Source organism: Oncorhynchus clarkii, chromosome 16 (genome assembly GCF_045791955.1).
Source record: "Oncorhynchus clarkii lewisi isolate Uvic-CL-2024 chromosome 16, UVic_Ocla_1.0, whole genome shotgun sequence".
Classification (NCBI taxonomy): Eukaryota; Metazoa; Chordata; class Actinopteri; order Salmoniformes; family Salmonidae; genus Oncorhynchus; species Oncorhynchus clarkii.
In genome coordinates, this window is record NC_092162.1 from 55,951,750 (window position 1) to 55,964,770 (window position 13,021).

At 42.9% G+C, this 13,021-nt stretch overlaps 1 protein-coding gene across 1 annotated transcript in view; it reads left to right on the forward strand.

Annotated features, from left to right (window-relative positions):
• The window catches only part of LOC139368776 (cadherin-4-like), a 544,653-nt gene that overhangs the window by 217,065 nt on the left and 314,567 nt on the right, over window positions 1–13,021 (forward strand). Inside the window, exon 3 of the mRNA XM_071108107.1 lies at window positions 9,280–9,303. Coding sequence (XP_070964208.1) covers window positions 9,280–9,303 — 24 coding nt within the window. The remainder of the gene's footprint in view (window positions 1–9,279; window positions 9,304–13,021) is intronic.

A 13,021-nucleotide genomic window follows, 5' to 3' on the forward strand; every position in this document is an offset into this window, starting at 1 on the left:
ATGCATGCACATACACACACACACACACACACACACAGACACACAGAGACAAACACCAACACACTTCCAGCTGCACGCTAGCTGCTGCTGCCCAGCTGTGTGCTCCTGCTGTGTGTATCGTGTGAAGCCCCAGGAAGACCCAGCTGCCCTCTCATTAAGTGCTTCTGGGAGTCAAAGACAGGAGAGGGGAATGGAGGGAGCAGAAAGGAGGGGAGTGGGCACAAGGGTAGAAAGAGAAGAGGGGAGCTAGAGAGAAGGGAGCAAGGGGACATGAGAAGGAAAAGAGGGAAGAGGAGAATTCAGAGAGGAGAAGAAAGATAAATTACCCAGAGAGGGGATGACAGGGAGAAAAGAGATGCAGGGAAGACGAGAGAGGGCGAAGAGTAGGAGGGAGAGAAAGAGATTCACACCCTCAGCAGTGAAAGGCTATTTTGAGTCTTCTGTCCCCTTTGGTGATGTATGCCCATAAAATGATGTCTGCAGTGCGCTCTCACTCTCATAACAAGGAGAGATAGAACTTCTCACTTCTGGACAGTCTGACTCTTTTACACTCCTCCAGCAACCCTTGAAAACACAACAACCCAGCGCTCCAATGCGGCTGACTGGTGTTAGTCCTGGGAGAGATTCGTTCTCAGGTGTGTCCACAGTCTTATTTTTCTCTCACTACTTCAATTTGATACATTCCAGCTACATCTCCATATTGCATTCCAGAGAGAGAGAGAGTGTGCTTCTCTTGAAAGGGGTTTGAAACATTATTATTCAGACTTCATGGTTTTGCTCTATGAGTTTCGGAACGACTCAGAGAAGAGATATTTGTGAGGCCACTTTTACTACACTTGAATCTAATCTCACATTCATGAACAATAACCATTTCAACAATAGCCTTGAGTAAACCTACTGCATACAGTAAGGCAAGCCGATATAGGCCATGACTGAGTTGCAATCCTAGTTGACAATGAATATTACTCAATTATGTTATTTATTTTAATTATTTTGTAGTTGTTCATAAGTAATATGCTCATTAAAATGCATAGATTTCTAGATGCATATAAATCCCTAGATCTGAATGGCTGATCAGTGTTCTAAATGTCAACACAAGTGTTCCTGTCAATGCCTGATTAGCTTTTTAGGTCAAGCACAATGTTAGACCATCATCCTGTGTCGTATATCTTGCCATTATAGTACCCAAAAGACAAGAAACAAAACATTGAACCTTCATAAACGTTCATACTATTTCTGTGTCTATCCTCTCTGAGAAAAAAGGAGAACGAAAGACAAACAGGGAAAGGGGAAAAAATATATTGAGAATTACAACTTAGTCCTTTGTTTCACCACTGCATTTGGTGTCCCCATGAATGCAATCCATATCAGGCCTGGCATTACCTGAGCTTGCATAAACCTGCTGCAGAGTAGGATAGACTGGGATCACTGTATTGACAAATAGCCTTATTTGCATAATACCCTTCCACAGGAGGCTAGTAGTAGGCGTCAAAATGCCACTCACATATTCACTGTAATTTAGCCTCCAAATCAATTTAAGCCACCGGCGACACAGGCAAGAAACCAGCCAATCGATGGTCTGAGGGGAAAAAGAGCTTTACCTTTCAAATAGCCTAATATCAATCTGTATACAGGATGCCATCAAAGGGCTTTATTATGCAACGTATTGACGTGTGTTAAGAAGGAAAAAGTGTTTGTCATCTATCATTGTCAGCTGCTGCTGGTAAAGCAAACTATCATTACAGCACTATTTCTTTCGTCAGGAAGCTTCGGAAGTCGGAAGTTCATATACACCTTAGCCAAATACATTTAACTTCAGTTTTTCACAATTCCTGACATTTAAAAATTCCCCTTCTTAGGTCAGTTAGGATCACCACTTTATTTTAAGAATGTGAAATGTCAAAATAATAGGAGAGCGAATTATTTATTTCAGCTTTTATTTCTTTCATCACATTCCCAGTGGGTCAGAAGTTTACATACACTCAATTAGTATTTGGTAGCATTGCCTTTAAATTGTATAACTTGGGTCAAATGTTTTGGGTAGCCTTCCACAAGCTTCCCACAATAAGTTGGGTGAATTTTGGCCCATTCCTCCTGACAGAGCTGATGTAACTGAGTCAGGTTTGTAGACCTCCTTGCTCACATACACTTTTTCAGTTCTGCCCACACATTTTCTATGGGATTGAGGTCAGGGCTTTGTGATGGCCACTCCAATACCTTGACTTTGTTGTCCTTAAGCCATTTTGCCACAACTTTGGAAGTATGCTTGGGGTCATTGTCCATTTGGAAGACCCATTTGCGACCAAGCTTTAACTTCCTGACTGATGTCTTGAGATGTTGCTTCAATATATCCACATAATTTTCCTACCTCATGATGCCATCTATTTTGTGAAGTGCACTAGTCCTGTTCTGTCCTGTTCTGGGATTGATTTGCACCTTTCGCATTAAAGTATGTTCATCTTTAGGAGATAGAACGCGTCTCCTTCCTGAGCGGTATGACGGCTGCGTGGTCCCATGGTGTTTATACTTGCGTACTATTGTTTGTACAGATGAACATGGTACATGGGCATGGTACTTTCAGGAGTTTGGAAATTGCTCCCAAGGATGCACCAGACTTGTGGAGGTCTACAATATTCTTTCTGACGTCTTGGCGGATTTCTTTTGATTTTCCCATGATGTCAAGCAAAGAGGCACTGTGTTTGAAGGTAGGCCTTGAAATACATCCACAGGTACACCTCCAATTGACTCAAATTATGTCAATTAGCCTATCAGAAGCTTCTAAAGCCATGACATCATTTTCTGGAATTTTCCAAGCTGTTTAAAGGCACAGTCAACTTAGTGTATGTAAACTTCTGACCCACTGCAATTGTGATACAGTGAATTATAAGTGAAATAATGTCACGTTCTGACCTTTATTTCCTTTGTTTTGTCATTATTTAGTATGGTCAGGGCGTGAGTTGGTTATTCACGTTACGATTTTTGTTTTTGTATTTTAGTGTTCAGTTTATCTTTAAAATTAAACATCATGAATACTTACCACGCCGCATCTTGGTCCGATCCATATTACACCTCCTCTTGGGACAAAGAGGAGGAAATCTGTCTGTAAACAATTGTTGGAAAAAGTACTTGTGTCATGCACAAAGTAGATGTCCTAACCGACTTGCCAAAACTATAGTTCAAGAAATTGGTGGAGTGGTTGAAAAACAAGTTTTAATGACTTTAACCTGTGTGTCTGTAAACTTCCGACTTCAACTGTATATATATATATATATTTATATATATTTATATATACAGTATATATATACACTACCGTTAAAAAGTTTGGGGTTACTTAGACATTTCTTTGTTTTCCATGAAAATATACATCAGTTGGAAAATGAATAGGAAAAATAGTCACGATGTTGACAAGGTTATAAATAATGATTTTTATTGAAATAATAATTGTGTCCTTCAAACTTTGCTTTCATCAAATAATCCTCCATTTGCGGCAATCACAGCCTTGTAGACCTTTGGCGTTCTAGTTGTCATTTTGTTGAGGTAATCTGAAATTATTTCACCCCATGCTTCTTGAAGCACATCCCACAAGTTGGATTGGCTTGATGGGCACTTCTTACATACCATACGGTCAAGCTGCTCCCACAACAGCTCAATAGGGTTGAGATCCGGTGACTGTGCTGGCCACTCCATTGTAGACAGAATACCAGCTAACTGCTTCTTCCATAAATAGTTCTTGCATAGTTTGGAGCTGTGCTATTGGCCATTGTTCTGCTGTAGGAGGAAATTGGCTCTAATTAAGTGCAGTCCACAAGGTATGGCATATTGTTGCAAAATGGAGTGATAGCCTTCCTTCTTCAAGATCCCTTTTACCCTGTTCAAATCTCCCACATTACCACCACCAAAGCACCACCAGACCATCACATTACCACCACCAAAGCACCGCCAGACCATCACATTACCACCACCAAAGCACCGCCAGACCATCACATTACCACCACCAAAGCACCGCCAGACCATCACATTACCACCACCAAAGCACCGCCAGACCATCACATTACCACCACCAAAGCACCGCCAGACCATCAAATTACCACCACCAAAGCACCGCCAGACCATCACATTACCACCACCAAAGCATCGCCAGACCATCACATTACCACCACCAAAGCATCGCCAGACCATCACATTACCACCACCAAAGCACCGCCAGACCATCACATTACCACCACCAAAGCACCACCAGACCATCACATTACCACCACCAAAGCACCGCCAGACCATCACATTACCACCACCAAAGCACCGCCAGACCATCACACTACCACCACCAAAGCACCGCCAGACCATCACATTACCACCACCAAAGCATCGCCAGACCATCACATTACCACCACCAAAGCACCGCCAGACCATCACATTACCACCACCAAAGCACCGCCAGACCATCACATTACCACCACCAAAGCACCGCCAGACCATCACATTACCACCACCAAAGCACCGCCAGACCATCACATTGCCTCCACCATAGTTGACAGATTGTGTCAAGCACGCCTCCAGTATATTTTCATTTTTTCTGTCTGCGTCTCAAGAATGTTCTTCTTTGTGATGCGAACACCTCAAACTTAGATTTGTCTGTCCATAACACTTTTTTGCAATCTTCCTCTGTCCAGTGTCTGTGTTCTTTGGCCCGTCTTAATCTTCTAATTTTATTGGCCAGTCTGATATATGGCTTTTTTTGCAACTATGCCTAGAAGGCCAGCATCCCGGAGTCACCTCTTCACTGTTGACTCCTCTTTCTATTCTGGTTAGAGCCAGTTTGCGCTGTTCTGTGAAGGGAGTAGTACACAGCGTTGTTCGATATTTTCAGTTTCTTGGCAATTTCTCACATGGAATAACCTTAATTTCTCAGAAAAAGAATAGACTGACGAGTTTCAGAAGAAAGTATTTTGTTTCTGGCCATTTTGATCCTATAATCGAACCTACAAATGCTGATGCTCCAGATACTCAACTAGTCTAAAGAAGGCCAGTTTTATTGCTTCTTAAATCAGCACAACAGTTTTTAGCTGTGCTAACATAATTGCAAAAGGGTTTTCTAATGATCAATTAGAAACTTGGATTAGCTAACACAACATGCCATTGGAACACAGGAGTGATGGTTGCTGATAATGGGCCTCTGTACACCTATGTAGATATTCCATAAAAAAATCTGCCATTTCCAGCTACAATAGCCATTTAAAACATTAACAATGTCTACACTGTATTTTGTATCAATTTGCTGTTATTTTAATGGACAAAAAATTTGCTTTTTTTCAAAAACAAGGACATTTCTAAGTGACTACAAACTTTTGAATTGCACTCAAGGCCATAAGCAAACAGGAAAACGCTAATGTTAAATGTGCAACTAGAGGAAGTAAAAACTCTAGACCACCTTTACTCCACACAGACACGCGTACAAAGCTCACCCTCCATTTGGCAAATCTGACCATAATTCTATCCTCCTAATTTCTGCTTACAAGCAAACACTAAAACAGGTTAGCACCAGTGACTTGGTCAGAAGTGGTCAGATGACGCAGATGCTAAGCTACAGGACTGTTTTGCTAGCACAGACTGGAATTTGTTCCGGGATTATTCTGATGGCATTGAAGAGTACACCACATCAGTCACTGGCTTCAACAATAAATGCTTCAATGATGTTGTCCCCACAGTGACCATATGTACATACCCCAACCAGAAGCCATGGATTACAGGTAACATCTGCAGTGAGCTAAAGGGTAGAGCTGCCGCTTTCAAGGAGGCGGACTCTAACCCGGACACTTATAAGAAATCCCCTCAGACGAACAATGAAACGGGCAGGGTGTCAATACTGGACTAAAATTGAATCGCACTACATCGCTCCGACGCTTGTCGGATGTGTATAGCTTGTTAGCTATAACAGACTACAAAGGAAAACACAGCCGTGAGCTGCCAAGTGACATGAGCCTACCAGAAAAGCTAAATTACTTCTATGCTCGCTTCGAGGCAAGCAACACTGAAGCATGCATGAGAGCATCAGCTGTTCTGGACGACTGTGTGACTACTATCTCCATAGCCAATGTGAGTAAGACCTTTTAACAGGTCAACATTCACAAGGCCGCAGGGCCAGACGGATTACCAGGACGTGTACTCCGAGCATGCGCTGACCAACTGGCAGTGTCTTCACTGACATTTTCAACCTCTTCCTGTCCGAGTCTGTAATACCAACATGTTTCAAGCAGACCACCAGACCACCACATCTGTATCCATGAAGTGCTTAAAAAGGCTGGTCATGGCTCACATCAACACCATTATCCCAGAAACCCTAGACCCACTCCAATTTGCATACCGCCCCAACAGATCCACAGATGACACAATCTCTATTGCACTCCACACTGCACTTTCCCACCTGGACAAAAGGAACACCTACCTGAGAATGCTATTCATTGACTACAGCTCAGCGTTCAACACCATAGTGCCCTCAAAGCTCATCAATAAGCTAAGGACCCTGGGACTAAACATCTCCTTCTGCAACTGGATCCTGGGCTTCCTGATGGGCCACTCCCAGGTGGTAAGGGTTTGTAACAACACATCTGCCACGCTGATCCTCAACACGGGGTCCCTCAGGGGTGCATGTTCAGTCCCCTCCTGTACTCGCTGTTCACCCACGACTGCATGGCCAGGCACAACTCCAACACCATCATTAAGTTTGCCGATTCACAACAGCGGTATGCTTGATCATCAACAAGACAGCCTATGGGTGGTGGTCAGAGACCTGGTCGTGTGGTGCCAGGATAACAACCTCTCCCTCAACGTTATCAAGACAAAGGAGATGATTGTAGACTAGAGGAAAAGGAGGACCGTGCACATCCCCATTCTCATTAACAGGGCTGTAGTGGAGCAAGTTGAGAGCTTCAAGTTCCTTGGTGTACACATCACCAACAGACTATCATGGTTCAAACACACCAAGACAGTTGTGAAGAGGGCACGACAAACGCCTATTCCCCCTCAGGAGACTGAAAAGATTTGGCATGGGTCCTCGTATCATCAAAAGGTTCTACAGCTACACCATCAATGGCTGGTATGGCAACTGCTCGGCCTCTGACCGCAAGGCACTACAGAGGGTAGTGCGTACAGCCCAGTACATCACTGGGGCTAAGATTCCTACCATCCAGGACGTCTATACTAGGCCTTGTCAGAGGAAGGCCCTAAAATATTGTCAAAGACTCCTGCCACCCTAGTCATAGACTGTTCTCTCTGCTACCGTGTGGTACCGGAGCACCAAGTCTAGGTCCAAAAGGCTTCTATACAGCTTCTACCCCCAAGCCATAATTCTCCTGAACAGCTAGTCAAATGGCTACCCAGACTATTTGCATTGTGTGTGTGTGTGTGTCCCACCCCTCTTTTACACTGCTGCTACTCCCTGGTTATTATCTATGATTTATTATCTATGAGCAGTCACTTTAAACTTACATTTACATATTACCTCAATTACCTCGACTAACCTGTGCCCCTGCACATTGACTCTGTATCGGTACCCCCTGTTTATAGCGCCTCTACTGTTATTTTACTGCTGCTCTTTAACTATTTGTTATTTTTATTTAATAACAGTTATTTTTCTTAATTCTGCGTTGTTGGTTAAGGGCTTGTAAGCATTTCACTGTAAGGTCTACAACTGTATTCAGCGCATGTGACAAATAAAATTTGATTTGATCTATTTTTCTCTCCTTCTCCCTCCCATCTCTCTCTCTGTGGGAATGGTAGATAAGGCCTGGGAAGGTTGGGAGATAGACAGGCATGTAGACAGCCCCCTGATAAAGTGTGCTTGCCAGAACCTCTCTATCTGGCATGCTCTCTCCCTCTCTTTTAGTTGTAATTGAAGGTGGTTGAATTTACTCTGTTGGCCTGCGTCAACAGAGTCTCATGTTCAATTATTGAGCATGGCAAAATTTGTTTGAAAGGTTAGGACTCTTTCCCATGTTTTCCCATATCCCTTTCATTGAGGGATTGGCTAGATATAACAAGCTTCAGATAGAAGTCTTACTGTTTCATTCTAGATGTGTAGACCTTTTATCAACTGCACTCATGGCTACACGGTTTCTCCAATGGAGACGGCAGAGTTGGCATGATAGGATGTGGTATGGCACCAGAACATGCCAACACCAACTGTACCAGTTTGCAGAGGATTTTCTCTCCAGCGAGGGCCATCCCACTGCTGTGAAGCTACAGTAACAGACAGTCAGACCCATGTAATAACCAGCTGGGAAATATTGGCCCAAATCCTCCTGAACACCTCACCAAACAAAAAGCAGCAAGCCGTTAACTTCTACCCAATCCCACGCCGCGCTGCTTTGATCTACACCGACGCCACAATGGAGGCCATTTTTATTATTTTTCTGGCAATTAAGCAAAGCAGCAGATTATCTCCCTTTCAGCCCAACCTCTCTCCCTAATCCACCCGTATTCAATTATTACAGGCCTCCCCTGTCTGCGGCCGTTTGGGCTACTAGCTCGTACGGCCAGTACACAAATCCGTTTAAGGATTTGGACTTCCGGGATTGCAACAGAAGAACGTATTTATTTTCGCATTCCTCATGACTTTTCAAGTCTATTAAATAAAAATTAAACTTTGGGAGCTTCCAAACAGTGTTGTGGTAAATATTTTATGAGAACAATAAGGTAAATGTCCCCCCTGTTGTCGTGACACTTAAAACAAGAGTGCCTCTACAACCCTCCCACTAAAAAATGTTAATGATTTCATCCACAAAAGAATGTGGATTGTGTTCTCACAAAGCCAATATGTTATTGCTTTACTTATTCAAAATCTCCACTCACAGTAACTTGTATGATGGATTTCATGCATTCTCTGCCCTTCACTCTCTAGGCCTCAATTTCTTTGTCTTGGTGGGATAGATCAGAAAGAATCTCCTTCTGTCAGTCTCTTCTTCTCTCTTTTCTCTTTCTCCATCTCTCTTCCCCTCTCTCCATCTTAATCCTTCCCTCCCTCCCTCTCAGAATGGTTGAAAGGCAGCTACTGTGTGTGTGTGTTGAAGTGGAGTGGTTGTGCTGTTGGAGGGCTGAGATGAAAGACCCCCTGACTGTGTTCTAACAGCCCCCTTCTGTTTACCCTCCTGGGCCACGACGTTGTTCCCCTCCACGCGAATCACTGACTGATGCTGTCATCTCCGCCATTTGATGGTTCTCAGAGACAACAGCCTGTCAACCGCTAACACACTCCTCTCTTTTCTCTCTCCCTTTCATCTGCAGATTCCACTGTGTCATCTCCGAAAGGTAAAGCAACACACAATCAGTCACCTGTGTCCCTCTGCTGTTTGAGACGTGGTGTGTGCGTGCGCGTGTGTGTGTGCAGCAGCAGCTGTGTGTTTGTTCTCAACTACTGTTTATCAACACTTATACCTAAGGTGTTGGGGATGTGAAGTCAAGGTTACTGTTGTGTCGCTGATATCATTGTTGCCATACACCCACCCATACATTATAGCCAATAGCATTGCTCCATACATTACATTAGTAATATTTAATCCACACTATTTGCATCACTGATGACTCAGACTCTCTGTGACCCTCATCACTTATGGCAGTGTTCCCCATCTCCAGTCCTCCAGTACCCCCAAAAGTACATATTTTTGTTGTAAACCTAGACAAGCACACTTCATTCAACTCATCGAGGGCTTGATGATTAGTTGACAAGTTGAATCAGGTGTGCTTCTCTAGGGTTACAACACAAATGTGTGCTGTTGAGGGTACTGGAGGACTGGAGTTGGGAAACACTGGGTCATAGCAAATACTGTAGGTAAAGCCTTGTGTATGTTAATGTGTGGGTGGACAGCAGAGAGAGTGATTGTGTTTCTCAGTATACCTGGGAGGTGGGGTAGGTTTGGTTGGGGTGGAGGGGCGGGGCTGTCTGTCGGGCTGTTTTGATGGGGGGGATAATGATCAGAGTAGAAGCTGACATTGTGAATAGCTCCGGGGGGCTCGTTCTGAGTGGCAGCACGGTGCAGGTTTATGCATCAGGACGTTTCATCCCTTTACTCTGTGTAATGAAGATGACGGCGGAGGGCATGTCGTATCCCGCATCCTGTGTTATTGCACCGGTGGAGAGGACAATATACAATCAGTCGTGCTACTTTACAGTTGATAAACTTGATTTTGTTCAAACTTTGTTTTTAATTAAGGTATTGTTGTTTTTACTGCAATAGTGTGAAGGGAGGTAGCATCTTTTTTTTCTCGAGAGGGAATATTTTCTTGTTAACTCCTTAACATTGTCATGACGTTGGCCTGGGGGTAGGTTTATGAAGTCATAAATACCTCTCCCCCCTTTTTCCTCTCTCTACCCTACTGATGTTACATTTGCAAACCCCTTGGTTAACATAGAGATTCTGGGAACATCAGAAGGTGGGGGAAAATTAACTATATTCTGGTAATCCGACCAATTGAACATATGCAGTGGTACTTAATGAATATGATGTCAGTTTGGTTGTCATCTGAGACATTCTCATCAATGATAAGATGACATAAACTCTACAATGGAAAGTCTACACATCAGAGTTATCGGATTCACATGGAATTGTTGTTCAATTTAAATGTTTGAATATGAAATTATTTGTGATGGGATGAAATGTGATTTTAGCTTCTAAAATGTGAGAATTGGGTTTTCATAAGGTTAGGGCTCTGCTCAATCAGTGGCCCGCCACTGGTTGCGAATGGTATGAACTTTGAACTCTTATTCACTACAGAAGTGATACCTCCTAGCCATTGAGTTAGCAACAGCAGCTGCAAACGAGGGTTAGGAAGGAACAGACAGAGTATCCCGTCTATCACACAACGACGTTACTACAACGTATCCAATTGTCCACCAGAGACATTCTTCAAAGGACAAAGGACTCGGTTTGGCAACACGGCCTTCCATCTACCACCAACCTACCGAAGCGCAGCTCAGAGTAAATATTTATTGCATTTTCCTTTTCCAAATGGGCGGTAATTTAGAATGCATAAGATACTGTATTTACGATAGCACAGCTTCTCCCTTTGTTCCTCAGTCTTCCCGCTCTTTCACTCAAACCCAGACCCTTTTCTTTTATGTAACAAGCTGTCATATCTGTTCCGCCCGCTAGGGACGTTTTCCTTTATGACGTAATTTGTAATCAAGTTATGATTAATTATGTGTATGTGTAATTCTGTGTGATTAGTTAGGTATTTAGTAAATAAATAATTGAACCCAATTTTGTATTGCTGATTCAACTTGTTAGCCAGGGTTCGTGAAGAATTTACAACTTTCAGATGAGACTGAATTAAGGTGACGATTAATATTGACTGCTATTGATGTAAAATATTACTAGGTCTTTAAGAGTTTATTCGGAAGATAGCAGCTCTATAAATATTATTTCGTGGTGCCCCGACTCTCTAGTTAATTACATTTACATGATTAGCTCAATCAGGTAATATTAATTATGGAAAAAATATTTTAGAGAAAAAATATTTTATAGAATAGCATGTCATATCACTTAATCCGGCATAGCCAAAGACACAACAACATAACGTACACTGCATCTACTGTACATAGCCATACCGGCAATGTGCTTGATACCCTCACAAAATTCACGTGTTTGATACACACAGTAACACGCGCACACACACACACATACGCACGCATGCACACACTGGTTTTCTTAGTATGTGTGTGCTTTATGCATGCGAGTCTATGCATGTGTGTATCTGCATTTGTGTGCGTGCTTGAGAGTCTGCACATGTATGTGTTGTCAGGCGGCTCTATAAAGCTAAGTGACATGTGGTGCGGCTGCACTGTGTAGTCTGATGAATGTTGAGTAGGAACAGAGGCTGGTGTGGTGTACATCATCTCTCCACAGACCCCCCCCCCCCCCCCGTATGTTGCTGAAGGAGAGACACATAAATAAGGCCATCCACTGCACACTAATCTAGGCATTTTACAGCTATGCTAACCCATTCACACAGGCATATACACACCTTATTTTAACACACTCCCCTTGTCCCTCAAACGTTTACCCAGCGCACTTAAACACCCACACATAGCTGTATAGAGGGATGGGTAACTATTCATTCACACACAGTGAGTTATGGAGGGATTTATAGATATGACAACACCATCGGTACTGAGGAGCCTTTGGGCCTTGAGCTGAAGATAAGACATAGGGTCTCATATCTCTCTCTCTCCTATCATCTTCTCTCCTTGTCTCTCGCTCCTGTGTTTGTGTGTGTGTGTGTGTTATACCCCTGCAAGGGGGAAATATAGAAATAAATCACACAGAGATTTAACTTCGGCTTCAAGTCACTTGTAATGAGTGAGGTGGGAAGCGCCCTTATAGGAATTCCTAGGTATAACCAGTCAGATCAAACAGACATCACTAGAGCACACAGATGGTATTTTTCACATTAAGATAACTGAAGAGCTTATTGGTACACATCTTAATGCTGTATTATTATATTGTTATTATTAAGGCACATTTCATTATATCACGTGTGTGTGTGTGTGTGTGTGTGTGTGTGTGTGTGTGTGTGTGTGTGTGTGTGAGCATGTGTTTTGGCAGTGTCAACCACTCATCAATCCTGCCCCCTCCTGAGTGGCAAAGTTACAGTTTTGACTTACATCTGATTGAAAATCTATGGTAAGACTTGAAAATTGCTGTCTAGCCATGAGCCACAACATTTTAACAGGGCTTGAAGAATTTTGAAAAGAATAATGGGAAAATCAAATCAAACTTTATTTGCCACTTGCACCCAATACAACAAGTGTAGACTTTACCATGAAATGCTTACTTACAAGCCCTTAACCAACAGTGCAGTTCAAGAATAAGAAAATGTTAACCAAGTAGGCTAAAATAAAAAGTAACACAAAATTAATAACAATAACGAGGCTATATACAGGGGGCACCGGTACGGAGTCAGTATGCAGGGGTACAGGCTAGTTGAGGTAATCTGTACATGTAAGTGGGGGCGAGGTGACTATGCATAG